Source organism: Acipenser ruthenus, chromosome 28 (genome assembly GCF_902713425.1).
Source record: "Acipenser ruthenus chromosome 28, fAciRut3.2 maternal haplotype, whole genome shotgun sequence".
Lineage (NCBI taxonomy): Eukaryota > Metazoa > Chordata > Actinopteri > Acipenseriformes > Acipenseridae > Acipenser > Acipenser ruthenus.
The window spans coordinates 8,754,090-8,775,083 of record NC_081216.1 but is presented as its reverse complement, the minus strand read 5'-3'; the positions used below and the strand labels follow the sequence as shown (position 1 = coordinate 8,775,083).

At 40.7% G+C, this 20,994-nt stretch overlaps 1 protein-coding gene across 3 annotated transcripts; it reads right to left on the bottom strand.

Annotated features, from left to right (window-relative positions):
- Positions 1-7,780: 7,780 nt before the first annotated feature.
- pus3 (pseudouridylate synthase 3) lies at positions 7,781-19,560 on the bottom strand. 3 transcript variants are annotated; one of them, XM_034057446.3, is made up of 8 exons: positions 17,472-17,666; positions 16,301-16,906; positions 14,930-15,198; positions 14,442-14,625; positions 14,194-14,303; positions 11,232-11,407; positions 8,574-8,614; positions 7,781-8,223 (listed from the first exon to the last, which is right to left on the bottom strand). In XM_034057446.3, the coding sequence occupies exons 2-8, from the start codon at positions 16,841-16,843 to the stop codon at positions 8,119-8,121; spliced, it is 1,428 nt and encodes a 475-aa protein (XP_033913337.3). In that variant the 5' UTR covers positions 16,844-16,906; positions 17,472-17,666; the 3' UTR covers positions 7,781-8,118. The 3 variants fall into 3 exon arrangements, with proteins under 3 accessions (XP_033913337.3, XP_058858971.1, XP_033913336.3); XM_059002988.1 differs by lacking the exons at positions 8,574-8,614; positions 17,472-17,666 and adding an exon at positions 19,172-19,560; XM_034057445.3 differs by lacking the exon at positions 8,574-8,614 and having other exon boundaries at positions 17,472-17,663.
- Positions 19,561-20,994: the final 1,434 nt, after the last annotated feature.

Sequence of the window (20,994 nt, the reverse complement as noted above, 5' to 3'; positions counted from 1 at the left end):
ACTGAGACAGAGCTTTCTGACACTGGGCAGTACGTTTCACTCCAGAATGCCTTGATAGTCTTGAGATTTCATTGTGCCCTGCACAGAATCAAGGCACCTTGTGCCAGGCACAGCAAAGCAGCCCCAAAACATAACCGAGCCTCCTCCATGTTTCACTGTAGGTATGGTGTTCTTTTCTTTGAAAGCTTCATTTTTTTCGTCTGTGAACATAGAGCTGATGTGACTTGCCAAAAAGCTCCAGTTTTGACTCATCTGTCCAAAGGACATTCTCCCAGAAGGATTGTGGCTTGTCAATATCCATTTTAGCAAATTCCAGTCTGGCTTTTTTATGTTTTTCTGTCAAAAGTGGTCCTCCTGGGTCTTCTTCCATGGAGCCCACTTTCGCTCAAAAAGCAACGGATGGTGCGATCAGAAACTGACGTACCTTCACCTTGGAGTTCAGCTTGTATCTCTTTGGCAGTTATCCTTGGTTCTTTTTCTACCATTCGCACTATCCTTCTGTTCAATCTGGGGTCGATTTTCCTCTTGCGGCCGCGACCAGGGAGGTTGGCTACAGTTCCATGGACCTTAAACTTCTTAATAATATTTGCAACTGTTGTCACAGGAACATCAAGCTGCTTGGAGATGGTCTTGTAGCCTTTACCTTTACCATGCTTGTCTATTATTTTCTTTCTGATCTCCTCAGACAACTCTCTCCTTTGCTTTCTCTGGTCCATGTTCAGTGTGGTGCACACAATGATACCAAACAGCACAGTGACTACTTTTCTCAATTGAAATAGGCTGAATGACTGATTACAAGATTGGAGACATGTGTGATACTAATTAAAGAAACTAATTAGTTTGAAATATCACTATAATCCAATTATTTATTATCTTTTCTAAGGGGTACCAACAAATGTGTCCAGGCCATTTTAGAATATCTTTGTAGAATAAGCAATAATTCATCTCTTTTCACAGCTTCTTTGCTTTATTCTATGACATACCAAAGGCAAGCAAGTATACATGATAAAATAGCTTTTAATTTCATCACTTTTCAGGAGGAATGAAGCATTATTTCAATGAGCTGTAAGGGTACCAACAAATTTGAGCACGTCTGTATATATCAAATGAAAGAGCACTTGCAGTACCATGATGTATCTTTGTATACATGCCCTAAGGCAGTGTTAGTAATGTGACATGTGTTTTGAAGTTGGGAAGGAGAGATCGAAATCATCAGGTGACTTTATTATCTAATTGTGTTCCGTGCAAAAATCCCTATCTATCTGTGATGGAGTGAGGTAACCAGTGGTGTACCACAGGGATCAGTATTAGGTCCTCTGCTATTCCTAATCTACATTAATGATTTAGATTCTGGTATAGTAAGCAAACTCGTTAAATTTGCAGATGACACAAAAATAGGAGGAGTGGCAAACACTGTTGAAGCAGCAAAGGTCATTCAAAATGATCTAGACAGCATTCAGAAATGGGCAGACACATGGCAAATGAAATTTAATAGAGAAAAGTGTAAAGTATTGCATGCGGGCAATAAAAATGTGCATTATAAATATCATATGGGAGATAGTGAAATTGAAGAAGGGAACTATGAAAAAGACCTAGGAGTTTATGTTGACTCAGAAATGTCTTCATCTAGACAATGTGGGGAAGCTATAAAAAAAGGCCAACAAGATGCTCGGATATATTGTGAGAAGTTTTGAATTTAAATCAAGGGAAGTAAATGTTAAAACTTTACAATGCATTAGTAAGACCTCACCTAGAATATTGTGTTCAGTTCTGGTCACCTCGTTACAAAAAGAATATTGCTGCTCTAGAAAGAGTGCAAAGAAGAGCAACCAGAATTATCCCGGGTTTAAAAGGCATGTCGTATGCAGACAGGCTAAAAGAATTGAATCTATTCACTCTTGAACAAAGAAGACTACGCGGCGATCTGATTCATGTGGAGTAGTGGTTGGGGCTCTGGACTCTTGACCAGAGGGTTGTGGGTTCAATCCCTGGTGGGGACACTGCTGCTGTACCCTTGAGCAAGGTACTTTACCTAGATTGCTCCAGTAAAAACCCAACTGTATAAATGGGTAATTGTATGTAAAAAAATATATATATTAATAATGTAATTGTATGTAAAAAATAATGTGATATCATGTAACAATTGTAAGTCGCCCTGGATAAGGGCGTCTGCTAAGAAATAAATAATAATAATAATAATAATAATTCAAACATTCAAAATCCTACAGGGTATAGACAACGTTGACCCAGGGGACTTCTTTGACCTGAAAAAAGAAACAAGGACCAGGGGTCACAAATGGAGATTAGATAAAGGGGCATTCAGAACAGAAAATAGGAGGCACTTTTTTACACAGAGAATTGTGAGGGTCTGGAACCAACTCCCCAGTAATGTTGTTGAAGCTGACACCATGGGATCCTTCAAGAAGCTGCTTGATGAGATTTGGGGACCAATAAGCTACTAACAACCAAACAAGCAAGATGGGCTGAATGGCCTCCTCTTGTTTGTAAACTTTCTTATGTTCTTATGTGAAGACATTGAGAAGAGTTGGAGATACCGCAGCAAACAATCAACAATCTAAAGTATATAAATAGTATTTCATTTTATTATTTTTGCAGTTTTGCTTGTTTACCATTATTTTATATTGGTATTTGATTGTGTACATCTGTTCTGAGAACTGGAGCGATGAAGAGTTTGAGCTGTGTTCGGAGGATTATGAAAGCAGCGACAGCATATTTTACAGTGACAAAATACTGTAAAGCCATAAATATTTGGCAAATCACACCCATAAAACCTATTTTGCTCCAGAAATGTTGGCGACGTGTTGCAATATACAAACTATGTATTGTTTGTGAAATATGATTTCATGCCAAAAAAGTTGCATTTTCATATACAAAAAATGTATATAAAAGGCTTGCAAATATTTATGGATTTACAGTACTTACAAACTACAGCACTGGATATGAGGCAGTGAAGAAACTTTCTAAGGCAAGCAGATCACTTGCAATTCCTGCACTAAGTAGTGCTGTACATTTCTTTGTTACAATCCCCCCACAAAAGGTAAAATGTCTTGCTCGCAAACATTTCATGTTTTACAGTATGTGTCTTGCGGCTCTCGGCCATATGGAAACTTTGGTATGCGGCTCGTAGGGTCAGGAAGTTTGGCGACCCCTGATATAGGATATATACTTGACTGGGACCAGATTCTACACAGTTTATTCTAATTAGCAGTGGCTATAATTAAGGATGTGATTTTGTCACAATAGAAATACATAAAAATCACGGCAGTCACAGCTAAAAATAGCCAATTTCACGGAATGGTTACGGCTACAAAGATTTTAATTTTAAAAATATTTATTCATGTAATATACTGTAATATTTTAGTATTTGTGCAAAGTAAACATATTTAATGTATTTAACGTGTATTTAATGTGTTTTCTTTTAATACACGCTTCTAGTCAAAAGTAAACACTTGGTGGCTTCTCTTATGAACTTGCAGATGAAACGAGAAATTTGGGTGTGATCTAGACCCAAATCTTTCTTTTGAGACACACATCAGAAACATTACTAAAAAGTATTTATATCATCTAAGAAATATCGCCAAATCGAGAAGTATTCTTTCCCACTCAGATAATGAGAGCTTGATGCATGCTTTTGTATCTTCTTTAATTGATTATTGTAATGTCCTATTCTCTGGTACTCATAGCCATGTTATATCTCGACTGCAACTTATACAAAATGCTGCAGCCGGGACTAAGAAACGAGATCACATTACTCCTGTGCTAGCATCTCTGCACTGGCTTTACGCAGAAAACAATTGTATTGTGATTATACAGAACGGTATTCTACTTTATTATTTTTATTTACTAGTCGGCAATGTGTTTAGCTGTAAAGATTAGTCTCTACTCTCTGCCTGAGTGAACGGCTTTTGAAAGGCTGGGGCCTGCTTGCCAGCTGCACTGCTTTGGTCAGTCAATTAGCATCAAGACTAGTGAAAATAAATACCAGAGACCGTGGAGTTTTACAACGCAACAAAATATGAAGTTGATGTTTTGGATCAGATGGCACGGAAATATTCCGTGAAAGCTGGCTCCCGACAGTGGCCTGTTCAGGTGTTTTACAATGTATTGGACCTAGCAGCCATCAACTACTGGGTACTTCACAAAGAATGCACGGAGAAGAATTTACCAAGGAGAGAATATATTTTACAGTTAGCACAGGAACTTCGCAAGAAGCATTTGGAACAGAGGGAGACTGCCAAGCGTGTACCGACAGCTGAAGCTGGCAACCCCACTGAGAGCCGCAAAAGACGCCAATGCCAGGTTGGCAAGTGCAATAAACACAAAACTTCGGACAGCCCTGTACAGAAAGGCGGCGTGGAGAAGCGCATTATCTGTATTGATTGTGAACAACTTTAGACTCAAGGTAAAGGAATACCCTTTTCTCGAAAACTTCTTGTGCTGTGCGCTTCTGTAAAATGTTTTCTTCTAAGTTTATTTATCTACGTTGTTCAGTTGCTTTTGTTCATCTGATAATAAACCGATTGCTGTTGAAAAGTTAAAAATGTACTGCTATCATTTCAATTTTATAAATATGTATAAAATATGCTTCGGTTGTTCAGATGTTTATGTGACGTTCTTAATAATAATAAAAAAAAACGAATTACATCCTACTGTTTCTCCTTTCGTTATTCTATTTACAGTGTTTTCAATACAGCCGTCAGAAAGACTGCTGCGGGGCTTCTAGGTATGAGTATATCTCCGGTCCTTCTACTGTTGATGTATTATCACAAAAACATCTTTGACAGTAAAATAACGAAACATGTTTCTGGAACTATTTAAAACCTTTTCAGACATTATATGTTTATAATAGCCGTGTTTATTGAACTGCACAATAATGAAAAAGTCTTCTTACCTGTAGTTTATAGGGCGTGAAGAAAGAATCCGAGCATGCCATTGCGTTGCTGAATACATCGAGAGACATGCTTCCACTGCTTGGACCAATGTAATAACGGTTTGTGCTTTTCAGCACATTTTTAGGCTAGTAAAAGATCAAATTAAAAATGATAACAATACAAGCATTAAACTATTAATCACTGTGCGAAAAATATTTGTATGAAAAATAGCAGGTCTAATAATTCCAGTGCACTTTGCACCCAATCAGAAATAGCAAATATAATTTGTATAACTGCTATTGGTGTATTTAAGTTCAGACATTCATACTGTTGAGTTTAATTAAATGCTTCTCTATCCAGTGTACAGCTGCAGTAATCCACCGCTGACTTTTTCAAAGTACAGCTCTACTCTTTTCACTACAGTAGTACTGTTACTGGTACAGGCTAGACGTGCTACACTTTATCTGAACACGGCAAACTGCGACAACATTTGAGTGACACACTGGTATTTAAATGCCTAAAATCACAAAGCTAGTTTAATCTCTCAGTGACTGTGTTATCGTATCATATACCGTTATTTATACAGCATTTACAATACTCCAATATAAACAAATTAAATACAATTATCGAAAGAAATGTAATCTCTTTGGTAGATATGCACAGCAGATACGAAGATACTTCAGAATAAATATGATCATTCAAATCCACGTATTTACCTGTGTATATTACTAGCAAATATTTGCCGTACTGTACTTTCTCATTAAAAAAAAAATAAAAAAATACGAGGCGACACTTTTTTGAGAAAAGCTTTGATGACTAAGTCTAAGCTCTTTAACACCGCCCCTAAATGACTTACCTACATGAATTATTCGAATTGTAATATGACTTCCTAATTTTCATTGGATTTTATGTCGCTTGTGCAGTTATTGATAATAATTAATCAGTGTTGAGCACCATGATTCACTCTTCCCTCCTCCTCTGTCTTCTTTGTCTCCTCCACTCAAAGGCTGGCCGAGCTCGAGCGTGGTCGTTACATTTGATAGGGGCTCTCTCGAGCGATTCTGTTCCGTGCGATGCCCTCACTCCCTCGCCCCGGCACCCGCGGTCGCCGCGTCGTTATTGGCCAGCGGTGGGGATGCAAAGCGGGCCAACGCGCCCAGAGAAGACAGCGGCTTCAGATAGGAGGCCAGACGGCACTGCCCGAGCCCCTGTATAAAGTATAGACCGCTTCCAAGTATGACATCGACGTTCAAAATGTCGCACGATTACAGTATGCGATTCATTTTGTTCTTCCATTATTTACAATAATTTGAACTTCTCATAGCTTATTATGTAATGTAATGTCGTGATTTGTATTGGGTTTATTTTACACGTGATATGTGTTCCATAAAGTTTTAATAATAATAATAATAATAATAATAATAATATTTTTTAAAAATCAAAATGGCTATTGAAAGTTAACCTATGGACTAAGGTGGCGATCCATTTAGTCTGCTTTAGTATACTATAAAGCCATATATATTTGCGAGCCTTTTATTATGTGTTTTTCACATATGAAAAAAAAAGCAAACATTTCTGGCACACATATCAAAATCCACTAACAATACATACTTTGTATATTGCAGCAATGCGTAAATTGAAAATAAAGTAAAAGTTAGGAAATCTCGTCTTGCAATTAACAGGTTCCTACAATGTTGTGTACGGTGTACTCAACTATTTCAAACTTTGCATATGATTCGTATCAAATTAGCTTTATGCTGGGCTTGTTTGTATCCGAATATCTCATAGGGAGCACAGGCATGATGGAAAATACTGTACAGTGACTGCATCTGTATTTGTCAGGTTTTTAAAAAATGTTGTGCAAACTCCCTGGCTGAACATGTATTTAACAAAAATAAAACTGTCCTCGGATCTTCAGTGCTGTGAAAGAGGATGCTGGAAATGTCCGCTCCCTCACTCCATATACAATTGTCTCGCTCCGCTCTGCTCCCTTTCTGTCCCCAACGCAGTGCCAGAGTAACCAATATGCCAATTACACCATTCACCAAAATATGCATAGAGCCCCCAAAATATGGGTTAGCGTATGGTCCCCACGCCCTTTAATCAGAGGAAGTGTAAGGTTTTATATACATGTTAAATATTTATATGCTTAGATGGGAAGAAATGAGAGATCATTGAAACTCGCAGACAAGGCTTGCATACAGCTAGTTCTAATCAGCATGAATTCAGCACATGCCATGATGTTTCCACAATAAAGACTTGGTTAGTTTTGACAATCTTTGTCCAGACTATATTACTGTAAAGAAGACGCACCTTACAGAAGAGATAAAAAGGAAGTCTCAACAGCGAAACAATAGGGCTCCTGTGTCTCAACGCAGGTCAAGCTCAATGGAGACTTTGAAAACAGAGAGATGGTGAATACAGGAGAGTGACTGACTGCAAGCAAGCATGTCTCAATCCTGCATCCCCTGGCGTCCAGTCCTGAGTCTCTCTCAAGCAGGGATGAAGTAGTGTGCTGGGTTTGACTTGTGGACTAATGTCTACTGGGGAAGAGGCTGAGATCACTAAACAACCATTGTACTCACTGACCTGAAATGACATCGTCTCACCACACCCACAGCATCTCATATCAAATACAGTATTTTCATTAAATCCGGACCAGTGGTTCCCAAAACTCAAAAGTGGTTCCCAAAACTCAAATCTAAAACTCAACCAGTACAGTGAGAAAAGCCACACACTTGGGATACATTCTTGTAACAAATAACATTACAAAGTTGCATCAAATGGAGGAAGGTAGTTATGAAGACATTAATGAAAGTACAAACCTATATTGTTCTGCTCCCTATACAAAATAAACAATACAGAACGCAAATGAGCAAAACTCTTCCTTAAAACAAAAACAGCTTCTTTATTTTGCATGACTTAAGGAAACATCAGCAATTGTATTGGACAGTTCTGTTAAATAAAATAAAACACTAAATAAATCATTTCTAACAGCCCTGCAGCTTTTTAGAACTACTTTTGTTACCAGTCTTTCTCAGCTCCCCTGGCTGTCTGGGTGTGTTGGGGTTTTGCCATCTTCTCCAGTTGTATCCCTCTCCTCTCTCTCTCCCTCCCTCTCAGCTCTCCTAGCTGTCTGTGTGTTTTGCCTTCTTGCCCCGGTGTATCACAGCCCCTCCCTCCTCGCTCTCCCCTCTCTCCAGTCTCCCTCTCTTCACAAAGTGGTCTATCCTGGATTCCAGACTCTCACAGCACGGTCTCTCCAGCAGGGGGCGGTACTGGCGGGGCCTGGATCCTTCGAGCAGAGAGCACAGCGGGGTTGAGGAGTGACCTGGGAGGGAGTCAGTCAGTACATCAGTCAATGAGCAGGTCCCTCGTCACAAAGTTTCAATCAGGAATCATTTAAACACGTCTGTAAGCCTGTTTTGATAGATTCAGTAAAATGTTCTAAATTGTGGTTGGTTTCATGCATACAGAATTGTACTTGACTAATCAAAATAGATAATAAAAAATAATGAGTTAAAGTTTTCTTCCATAAAATTAATTTAGAAACAAAATCTGACAAAATTGCACAGACATACAACACATGCAGCAGGAAACAACAGCAACTTGTCTATGGTACTGCCTTTGAAATACCTCAATATTACAAAGTGCAGTAAAAAATATAAACAACTAAAATACCTTCAGCAGATGCAAGAGGGCCCAGTAATATATTAGGAAAGCTTAAACACAAAACAAATAAAAAAGCTTCAGGGAAGTTACCAAGAAAAAATAAAACAAGTCTGAACTGTGGTGGAACCAGCTCCCGGAGAACTACAGGACTTCTCCATCTTATCACTGCCTTCCACCGCCTCCTGAAGACGGTTTAGACTGCACTTGTAGATCTCTTGATCCGCCCCTCCTACTATGCACTGGACTTCCCTGATCTACGCACCACGTTACTGGATCCCCAGCTAACGCACTCTTATTATGCCATGGTTGATATAACTTTAGGGTTACCATATGGCTCCAGATTAACCGGACGCTTTGAGACAGACCGGGATTTCAAAATTCCCCCTAAATTGAAAGTAATTCAGATATAAATGAGCTCCACCTTTGATTAATCCTGCTGTGGTGGAATTGCTTGGGCGCAGCAAACAAGTCACACTGATCAGCTGCTTCTGATCAGATCTCAATGAATGAATAGCTAATCTAATGATAGAGCAATGACATGATGATGCGATTGTATTTGCAGAATAATATGGGCGATTGAATTTTAACAAACGACTGGCTGCAATTCATTCTTAGTATAATACAATTATTTGACGCGCATGCGGGTATTTAAGCACCATTATTAATTGTAGCTAAGGATGGTTCATTTACACCTTCATTTATTTCAATTTAGGGGAAGTTTGAAATCCCGTTCTGTCTCACAGCGTCCGTTTAATCTGGAGCCACATGGTAACCCTATATAACTTGTATACTAACTTGCTGCATCCTACTTCATATTGTATTTTAGTAGGGGAGAGTAGGGGGAGGAGATGTGACAGGGCAGAGGCCCTGCACGCTAAGAAATGTGTGTTTGTGGCTGCTTCTGCACAGCCACAGCTGATGGTAATAGTGTTTAATTGTTAAGTGATTAATTGTGTGAATGATGGTTGATTGAAAAGTGTGGAATGTGGCCAGGTGGTCACTGAATGATTGATTGTCTATTACTCCGGGTCACACCCATAAAGAGCTCAAAGGAATGAATGTTTGGGGGGGGGGGGGGGTTGTGTAGGAGAGTGAGGAAAAGAGAAGGACAGTAATAGACTGTGAGAGAGGTACCGAGATAGCTGTGCTTGGGTGCTTTTTTGTTTTGTAGTCTGAAGAGTTTTGTGTGTAGTGCTTTGTTCAAACTATTATTTTGTTCCTGTGTTTTGTGTTTATTAAAAAGTGTGCAGAATGCGCTGAACTACAAGTCCTGTGTTTGTGCTATTTTCCTCCTTTTTCTGCCTTGGCCACAAGCTACTCTACCACATAGTATTATTTGCACTTGCTGTAAACTACACTGTATTATATATTAACCACCCAGCTGCTTATCCCACGATTTCCACATGGAGCGCAAGCAAGTCCAAACTTGTCATTCCCGTAAGAATAGCGTGCAGGGGGTTTTGCGTGCAGCAGTCCCTAATTATTATTATTTATTCCTTAGCAGATGCTCTTATCCAGAGCGACTTACAATTGTTACAAGATATCACATTATTTTTACCCATTTATACAGTTGGGTTTTTACTGGAGCAATCTAGATAAAGTACCTTGCTCAAGGGTACAGCATCAGTGTCCCCCACCTGGGATTGAACCCACGACCCTCCTGGTCAAGAGTCCAGAGCCCTAACCACTACTCCACACTAACCACAGTCCAGCCCATCCATATACATTGCACAGCTGTGAATAGAAAATGGACTCCAGCTAGCTACAGAGAATGAGATGAGGGTACAGTATTTATTTCTTTGTTGATGTTACAGTAAGGAACGACTTATTCTGCTGATGAAGTACACTTCACAGACAGTAATGCAAATAGCTGCAATACACATCAGTACCTGAAACAGTGGAAATTGTTATTTTGTTACTTAAGTTCTATTGAAATAATATATTTCCGTTTTTCATAATAACAATAAAAAAAGTGTGTATTTTTAAAAATAAGGCAAAAATTGTTTTGAAAACTGTCCAAATTGCTTATTTGAGGGCTAAGGATGAAAAATCTGGGAAAAAAAAAAAAATATGTTGCCATAGATATTGACAAAAACGGTCAGCTGGGTGGTTATGCTTGTATTGTAACCCTGTACTGCCCTGTAACACCTGTAGGTCGCCTTGGATAAAGGTGATGCATATTTGTAAAATCCAATACAACACAGCAACAGTCTCTCAACATAAAAACATTTGTCATGGGCAAAAGTTTTGCATCACCCTATAGAATTAACTAATTCTGTTTCATAAAGTCAGATAAAACCTGCTGAATAATGTTACGTTAACATATTGAATTACACACCGCTTTGCTGTTTTCCATACGAAAAAACTGACAAAAGTTGAAAAATGTGACATTTCAAAATCTAACATGAAATACTATCGTACTATTATGGCTTCCTGCACACTTTTGTGATATCATTTTTAGTTTCTTTGATTACATGATGTTCAAAAAAAGGTCAAAATGAATATTTAACATTTCTTAATTGATGTCTCAACACTAATTTTAAGTGGTGCACAACTTTTAGCCATAGCTGTATGTATCAAATCCAGCTACTAAGAGACAGACATACAGGACGGAGAGACCGCCCTGTGTAAAAAAAAGTTTTTAAGTAGGCAGACAGCCTTCCTCACCTGCACTGTGCAGGCCCCGGATCATGTCCCTGACCAGCTCAGTCTTGACGGTCAGCTCTGTCCACTGCTGCTGCAGTCTGGACAGGACGGAGTGAGAGAGCTCGCTGTCCCCTCCCTGCCAGGACACGCCCTCGAAGCAGCAGTCGTACAGTACCAGGGGGAAGTCCACTGCCATGCTGGCAACGCAAACAAGAAACACGTCAGAAAACAGTGTGCCTCATGTATCAATAGAGCAATGATCGTGACTCTGGGTTTGGCTTGTCTCATGTATCAATAGTGCAATGATCGTGACTCGTGGTGTGGCTGTGTCTCGTATCAATAGTGCAATGATCGGACCTCGGGGTGTGGCTGTGTCTCATGTATCAATAGTGCAATGATCGTGACTCGGGGTGTGGCTGTGTCTCATGTATCAATAGAGCAATGATCACGACTCGGGGTGTGGCTGTGTCTCATGTATCAATAGTGCAATGATCGTGACTCAGGGTGTGGCTGTGCCTCATGTATCAATAGTGCAATGATCGTGACTCGGGGTGTGGCTGTGTCTCTTATCAATAGTGCAATGATCGTGACTCAGGGTGTGGCTGTGCCTCATGTATCAATAGTGCAATGATCGTGACTCGGGGTGTGGCTGTGTCTCATGTATCAATAGTGCAATGATCGAGCCTCGGGGTGTGGAGATACTCTGAATCTCTGCCTAATTCCCTTTAACGTGTTTTTTGTCGGCAAGTATTAAATGAAAACTAAACCAACCTGCTACAAAAGTATTAATGATTGGTTCTCAGTGCTTTGTTTTGTGTAATTGCCATGCTTTTAAGAGGTTTTAGTCCTATATTATATTTTAATAATCAATACCTAACAACATAATACCAGTTGAAGGAACGTGCTTGGAAAATGTGAGCATCCACACACCCCTAATCGTGACTATGCAACCTCTCGTGTGTGCGTGTGTGATCCGGCACTGGGGTATAATATTAGGAGTGAGGCACAAATTCTCTCTTTGTAATGGGTATGTGTGTGATCTGGTACAGGATATAGAAGTGAGGCACAGACTCTCTCTTTGAAATGGGTACGTGTGTGATCTGGTACAGGATATAGAAGTGAGGCACAGATTCTCTCTTTGTAATGGATATGTGTGTGATCTGGTACAGGATACAGAAGTGAGGCATAGACTCTCTCTTTGTAGTGGGTACGTGTGTGATCTGGTTATTTTTTTGTAACACTAGCACTGCCATAGCTGCTTTTTCAATTCAAATAGCAGCTTTTGCAATTCAAATTTAAATATCTCCGCGTATGTGAATATCTTGTGCATGTCCGTTCTTAAGTGTTACTAAATATTTGAATTAAATACCCATACGGTGTTTCAGCTGCATAATCGTAAAAATGAATAAGTTATAAGCACTTGCTTCTTCAACCGCCAGACCTGCAGTTTATGCGGCATATTGAAATCAATACAATATAGCAGACAACTTAGTCTGGGCTGTGTAATAAAATCAAAGCCATTGTGAAAGAATGTATTATAACCCTGTTGAGTGCTTGAAACACTGATGAAAGTCATTCTACACATCTTATATTATTATTAGGCAGAATGACTGTGCCACCCTGAGTGTGACGGTGCAAAATAAATAAATAAAAATAAATAAATAAATGTGCATATTCTAAGCTCTCTGCACAGATCAGTGACTGTTGCATTTTACAGCACAACGAAGTACAGTGTGGATATACTGGATCAAAAGGCACGGCTGTATTCTGTCAAAGGTGGTACTCGCAGGTGGCCTGTGGCTGTTTTTTATAATGTTTTGGACCTGGCAGCCATCAGCGCTTTGGTTTTGTACAAGGAGTGCACCGGCAACACAATCACTCGGAGGGACTTCATTTTGCAGCTAGCCCTGGAGCTACGGCAGAAACATTTTGATAAGAGACAAGAAAGCCGGCTGGCAAATGCCCCTCAACCTTCAGCCAGCGCTGCGCCCACTGGCACATGGAATAAAAGACAATGCCAGGTTGCTAAATGCAATAAAAACAGAACTTTTGATGTCTGCGCCCGTTGTGAAAAGGTAGTCTGTGGCAAATGCACTGGTACAGTTGAAAAGCGTGTTTTCTGCGTAGATTGTACTTAGAAAGCTGTAATAGATCTCTGAACAGACAGACAGCATTTGAACTCTGTTTCACTCAAAGCGTTTTCACGTTGCATAAGTTATGTTATATTTTTGTTTTATGCTATTTTTATAACTAGTTATTTATGTTTTATAATTTTATATGTGCATACAGCTTTCTATACCTGTTTACACAGAAGTTTATTGCGTAAAGTTGATTTTATTAGTTTTTCATGGTTATGTGCTCTTTTAAAAAAAAAAAAAAAAAAAAAAAAAAAGTTGAATTTTCAATGTAAATATGGTGTTTCTGCTCTAAAAATGTTATGTATGATGCTCATAAATAAAAATATCAAGTATCCGATTGTTTGTTTTTCATTTTCATATCAAAGCCGTTTTAAAATGGAGCCGCACATTTTGCGGGTGCGGCGGTTGTATGTAGTCTGAAATCTCGGTGGTTCTAGTGTTAAGACACCTAGTATCTCATGCAACTCTTTTTGGCCCTAAGCTAAGTGTCGTTGCAATAGGAGAGCTGCATGGTGTTTATCATGGAGAGAAGGGACAGCTGTGGAGGGGATGAGGAGGTGTACAGAAGTGTGTTGCCTGAAGTTTAAGAATAAATTGATTTCCATCTTTTCTAAAGGTTAACAATACAAAGGTCATTCTGTCTGCTTTCTGTATTTTAATCTTTTGAAAACTTTTTGTATTATCTAATTACTATTAAACTTAAAAGACATTCTAAATTAAACAGAATCTAATTCCACCAGTAAACACGTCCAATGTGTGTCTACAGTGAACACTACTCCTCTGTGTGGGGAGAGGGGTTAGGGCACAGGGCATAGTGTTGGGAGTGAGGCTAGGCTCTCCCTCACCTGTACTGAGGTTTTCTGGGATTGTTCTCCACATCCAATAGCTGGTCTATGATCTCTGGAGCTTCCAGCTTCTGTCCAATGAGGAGCAGGACAGCCATCATGCATCGAACCTGTGGGGGACATTTCATCCAATCAGGGCTGGACTATGTTGGAATGGATGGGCCAGGGTAGAGAACCACTGGTATAAAGCACCCCTTTCAATTTGAAAAAACATGTGAAAATATGAACAGCTGTACGGTAATTGTCACCTGGTGATACAGGAAGGCCAGGCCTGTGACCTCGAAGACAAAAAGGTCGTAGGGGTCATCACTGGGGTTACAGGAAGAGCGGACAGGCGTGATGTCAGCAGAGAGGATAGTTCTCTGGAACTGCAGGACTCCGTTCCCCACATCCATCTTACACAAGTTCCGGAAGTCATGCGTTCCTTCATAGCTAGAGAGAGAGAGAGAGAAACAGGAACCTCAACTTCAACTAGACACCGATAGGGAGAAGGGGGGGGGGGGAAATCATGCAAACATGGTATTAAAGCTTTTTATTCCTTGTAAGGTTTATGTGTTCTGCAGCAAGTTGTATTTCTACACACTCCAAACTTAAGTATAAAATGCAAGCAAAGAACCAACAGATCTTCAATGGAAGAAATGAAGGACCAGTGGTAATAAGAGATAATAAAACCTTTTAAAGCATAGTTTTGCACTCCAATAATAATAATAATAATAATATTATATAGTCTGGTCACCGTTTGGCGGCGGTCTTCATGAGCGGCACGTCCAGGGCTCCTCTTGGAAAGTAGTACCGGTAAGTCCGGGACTGGCAGTCGAAGCGTGCACTAAATCCTGTGTTTACCGGAGCCCAGTCTAGTACCCGGATGTCCTCTGGAAGAACGCGGTTCAGGATTTTGACGTATGGGAGCTCTGCCGAATTCGAGACATTCTTACTGCTACAGGATGGGGGGGTCACCCCCAGACCCCCGCCAAACTGGGTGGAGCGCAGGTCGATAGAGACCACCTGCAACACAGACACATGAATAGAGCTCAACACAGACACACGAATAGAAAGCAACACAGACACACGAATAGAAAGCAACACAGACACAGGAATGGAAATCAACACAGACACAGGAATGGAGATCAACACAGACACAGGAATGGAGATCAACACAGACACAGGAATGGAGATCAACACAGACACAGGAATGGAAATCAACACAGACACAGGAATGGAGATCAACACAGACACAGGAATGGAGATCAACACAGACACAGGAATAGAAAGCAACACAGACACAGGAATGGAAATCAACACAGACACAGGAATGGAGATCAACACAGACACAGAAATAGAGATCCATTATTTTATCACAAGTTAATGAGAGTATCTGAATTTGATTTTTTTTTTTTTATCTGTCTGTATGTCAAGCTCTGTCAAACATATTTTTGGTTTTATACAGCGATATACAGCTATGGCCAAAGTTTAGCATCACCTAGAATTTTAGGATTGCGGCATAATTAAAAAAAAAAAAAAAACAAACAAAAAAAAAAAACTATATGAACAGAATTTAGATCTTTTATTTAACAGAAAAAAGTCTACTGGAAGCCATAATAATAGTATTTCATGTTAAATTTCATAAGGTCACCTTTTTCAATTTCTGTTAGTTTTTTGTACTAAGTACTATGGAAAACTACAAAGCTGTCTGCAATTCAATATGTTAACTTAGCATTATTCAGCAGGTTTCAATCGACTTTATGAAGCAAAATTAGTTCATTCTACAGGGTGATGCAAAACTTTTGGCCATTGTTGTAGGTCAAGTTAACCAACAACCACTGTATATCCATGTACAAAAGTGCAGACATAAGAATGGCATAAGTAAGAACAGACAGCCAGACTCCATATACCCCCAGCTAAAGAATGCCCTTACCAATTGAGATTACAGCTGGATAAGCACATCTCTAGATATATGTGAAACGGACGTATACATCTGCAGGGATATGCAGACCAAGAAGGGAACAACAACAACAACAACAGACATGTCCTGTATGTACTGGCATCCTCAGTACAGAAAAGCCTCCCTGCTGTGTTCGGATCGGCAGTGTGCCAGCTTCCTCGCTACCTGTGAGAAGGCGCTGACCCCCTTGTCAGTGCGGCCGCAGCGGTGGTAGTTGGAGGTCTGCCTGTCTGCGATCAGCCTGGTTTTCAGCAGGGCCTCAAACAGCCTGGCCTCCACCGTGTTGCCCGTGTTCTCCTGGCACGCAAAGCCTTGGTACGCCCAGCCGTGGTAGGACAACCGAAGGGCCACGTGACGCCGAGGGTGCGCCCCGAAATCAAACTCCCGAGCCTGGGAGGACTTCTTCCTACTCCTCGGTGTGTGCCCCCCACAGTCCTGCGCTCCGTTCTGCACTCCTCCTGTCTCACTCCCTGCTCCCTCTTCCACAGCCTGCTGCCCTCCTCCCTCTCTCTTTCCATCTGGTTGTTCTTTCCCTCCGTCACTCTTTGGAGTTCTCGGTTTCTCTTCTCCCTCCCTGTCTCTCTTCTTCCCTCCTCCCTCCCTCCTGCTAAGCTCGGCTGTCAGTCTCTCCACCTCCCTCTCCAGTCCCCTCACCCGCTCCAGCAGGATCTCTTGGGAGGGGGGTGGGGGCTCACACCCCTCTGACATTTTGGAAAGGGACTGGTGGGGCAGGTATGCAATCCTTCAGGGAGGAGGGGCCAAAATGTAATTCTGAAAGAGGAAAAGAGAAACTGTTGAATCACTGTTTGCTTTCACTTAGAAAGCAACCTTTCAAAATAATGGCATACAGATCTGCAGGAACCCCAGGCATGTGGAATAAGTGTAAATGGGATTGACCATTCACTCCTGTAGCTATAGTAACAACTAGACATTTAAGGCGTTAAAATAAATATAACATTAACACAGCCCCACAATAGAGTTACTGTAATGTTCTCCTGGAATTATTTTGAAATATACACGGTGTACAAACACAGACAGTGGGGGACACCAACATGGATATTTTTTTTTACAAAAAAGACGAGTGTTCTATACAGGCAAGTGAGTGTATCGCTTAACGTATCTTCAACACAGAAAAAATAACGTAAAAGCTGCTGACTGTCCAAAACCAAAAAACAATCATCATCATCATACTATGACTACGACTAATAATAATAATAATAATAATAATAATACGTTTCTCTGTTTTCAGTGTGCACTAAAGCAGTTCAGCTTTGCAAGTGTGGTGTTACTGTGTTGTTACGTTATCTTCAAACGTAGATCAATTTTGCTTGCTTACCGTAAGCGCTAGGTGACAGGGTACCGTCTCCCGGATTTTGACTCGGTTCGGGTAGGGGGGAAAAAAAACTCTAAACTCCGCAATAAAACCTAAAGCGTCTATTTCTCACTGGCCCTCCTTGCTTGCCATGCTGCTTCCAGCTGAAGAATGTGATGACGATACAAGCGTGAGACACATCTATGCGCCGTATATGCGCCGCGGTGTTCTGTGGGAACTGTAGTTTGTTTCATATTTTTGCAGCTGTAGTAAAACACATTAGTTTCAGAACAGCGTGAAAAAATATAATAATAATAATAATAATAATAATAATAATAATAATAATAATAATAATAAATGTATTACATAACAGTGCGATGTTGAATCATGTGCTCCATCCAACACCAGCTGTTCAATTCCCTTTTCTCAAGATGAACACGAAGCCACTATTTCTAAACCAGTGGCTTGAAACCTGGTTCCAGGAAACCGGGTGACTTAGTATGAGGCAGCTTTGCTATATCAAACCCCAAGTCTCCCCTGGTGTGCCATGCAGTGGCCTGAAACCAGTTACATAGCAAAAAGTTGCTTCGTGTTCCCTCAGCTTTACTTATGATTCTGTTACATTGCACACCACTGGCGGCTCTACGACAGCAGGTGGAGCTGTTTACCTAGATTCCACAGACACCAGTGAAGGCTGCCTCGTCACAGGTCCCGAAAACAGCCGTATGGCTGTATTGTGATATGTTAAACTAATGGAGAGGATAATGTTGTGTTAGTAACGCTATATTATTTCCACTGCTCTGGTGTTTTCTCCTAGTCGGGGTGATTTATAATAAATCCCTTTTCAATGCTATGAATGCACAGTGAAACAATGCCTATGATAAAAACAGGTATTCTAGTTGTATGGTTGTGGCATTAAATCTGCCACCGTTTAGATAATTTAGTTCATTACAATCTTAAGTGCAGCACAGAAACCAGGACCAGAGTGAAGTTTCATTAAGTGAAGTGACTCAGGACAGAGGTTAGGTGACACTTCTTTACACAGAGAGTGGTGAGGGTATGGAATGGGTTACCAAGTGTTCTCAAGGGTTACCTAGCCATGTTGTTGATGCTGAATCACTGGGATCCTTGAAGAAACAACTTGACAATGCTTTGAGATCAATCAGTTACTAGGATGGGCTGAATGGTCTCCTCTCGTTCATAAACTAGTGCAGTCTTTCATATGCTCTTTAATGGTGAAAGATAACAGCGTTCATGAGACAGATGCAGAGATACAGAGAGTTGAAGCGGAGCTCCTCTAGAGCGCGCAGTGTGGTTTACAGAGCACAGCACTCCTAACCTGGGGAATGTGGTCAACCCCAGCTCTGCGCCACAGCACACGACAAATCAAGTGCAGTCGAGACCACACTGAACACCAGCCATGCTTATCAAAGCTGCTGTAAGGGGCTGCTGGGAAGGATGGTCTGCATCCTGAATAGGCTGTTAACCAAGGCTTTGCAATGATTGCAGAAGAACATTTTGTTCATAAAAAAAAAAGAGAGCTGTAACGTAACTGACAAGCAGTAAAATGACCCTTACACAAACCCCATTGTCTGTGTGTGCTGAAAACAAGGCAGGGTGTTCATGCAGTCACACACGGGACCTTGAGTGGTTTCAGCAGTTCAGCACATATTCTTAATTTTAACACAAGTACTCACCAACCAGAACATGTTAATTATATTTACCTTGAACTGTCAGTTTAACAGTCGCGTGAGTGACACATGTCCCATTGAACCACACTGAACACAAGTAATCCCGAGTGTCCTCCAGTGTGAGCTCAGAGATTAGCAGAGAGGCATTTCCAGAGGAGACTTCATCAGACAGCTTCACTCGGCCGCTCTACTGCCGATAAGTAGGTGCTGAGGGGCTCTTTGAGTGGATTAATATTAGAGGATACCCCTGATCTGAATATACAACCCATGCAACTTCTACATCCTCCCCAGGGGTGGGGGTGTAATAACAGGGTAGCACTGCTCTCCCCCAGCTGAGACAGTGACAGCAATATAGTCTTTTGAAGGACAAGCTACAGGAATGAGAGAGACGAGACATTAAACTGAATACAATAAACTACTTCTTTCTTCAGCACCTTAATACACAAGGGCCTGTGACAGGGCAAGGTCAGACACAGCAGGTTTAGTGTTAATATGCACTTTTAATCACAAATAGGCAGGACAGACACACTAAACAAAACACATTTAACAAAACAAAAAAGCACAAGGGCCAAATCAAAAAGGTACTACAAAAACTCAGGGACGCAAACACACGACAGCAACACAGCGTGAACCTCCACCTCTATCGCCAACATTAATCCTAAATTACCCACGATCACCTTTTTTATACACCAGTGGCTGCCATTCCCACGTGTTTTAACAGGGAGAAATTTAACCCCCTCCCTGCCAACCCAATATTCCCCCCACACACACGTCAACCTGGGTCCTATATCAATAATGTAAACAGTGGCGGTATTCTGATCCGAATTAAACCGACTGTATTTTTATGAGCAGGAACATGTGCATTGTAAAGAACCAGCCCCTGTATAGTTTGAGGTATAAATATTTATGTTTTTGGTCCAATGCTGTTAGTGCTCTGTGGGAAAGTCGCTGAACAGCAAAGTGGCACTGCTCTCACAGAATCACTTACCTGCTGTGAGGTGAGCGCTGTTTAAGATCAGTAGCAGTGCAAGACCTTGCTCAGTGTTCAGAGCCATTCTCCTCTCCTCACTCTCTCAGTTTCAGCACAAAGTCCAGCACTCGGGTTAAACTCTATTTTTGTTTGATGCTCTCAGCTCAATTAGTTTTACCAGGAAAGTTAGTTGTCTCGCTTATGGTTTTGGTTACTTCTGCTTCTCTGCAAATGTATATTAGGTTACAATAACATTTCCTTCATTTGGCAATCACAGTTCTAAAAGACTCCCACAGTTCTCCAAACTCACATGCATTACCATTTAGTTTTCAGTCAGTTATCTATGTCTTCTTGTCATTTATATTTAACAGCACTTAGCACTTATCAAAACTGCCATGCCATTTAATTGTTTCTACTAACTTGGCTTGTGTTTTTCAGGCACAATAAAAGCAGATTAAACACCAATTCATATTGTGTGTGTGTTGCAGTAATATTGTATCCTGATGTATCTAACTTATGCTCAGTTTATGGTGCTGATGTTTAGTGTCCTGGGAATTGAATTCCCACGACACCTTCCTCCAAACCGGTGTTGTGAAATATCCTGCATCCCGTGAATTTCTGCATGCCTCGGCAGCACAAAGGGATATCCACTAGAAAGTGTCCTGAGGGCATCAGGTGATTTTTAATGGTTAGGTTTAGGGTTAGGTATTCAGTTAGGGTTAGGTTTTAGGGAACGGCTTGCTTGAGGTTAGGGTTAGGGCTGGTTTAGGGACAGGGTGGGTTGATTTCGTAGAGTTGCCGAGCTCTGGAAGTGAAAGGTGGGAGTGCTTGGCGAATGCCCTACAATCATCTGATGCCCTCATGACACTTTCTAGCGGATATTCCT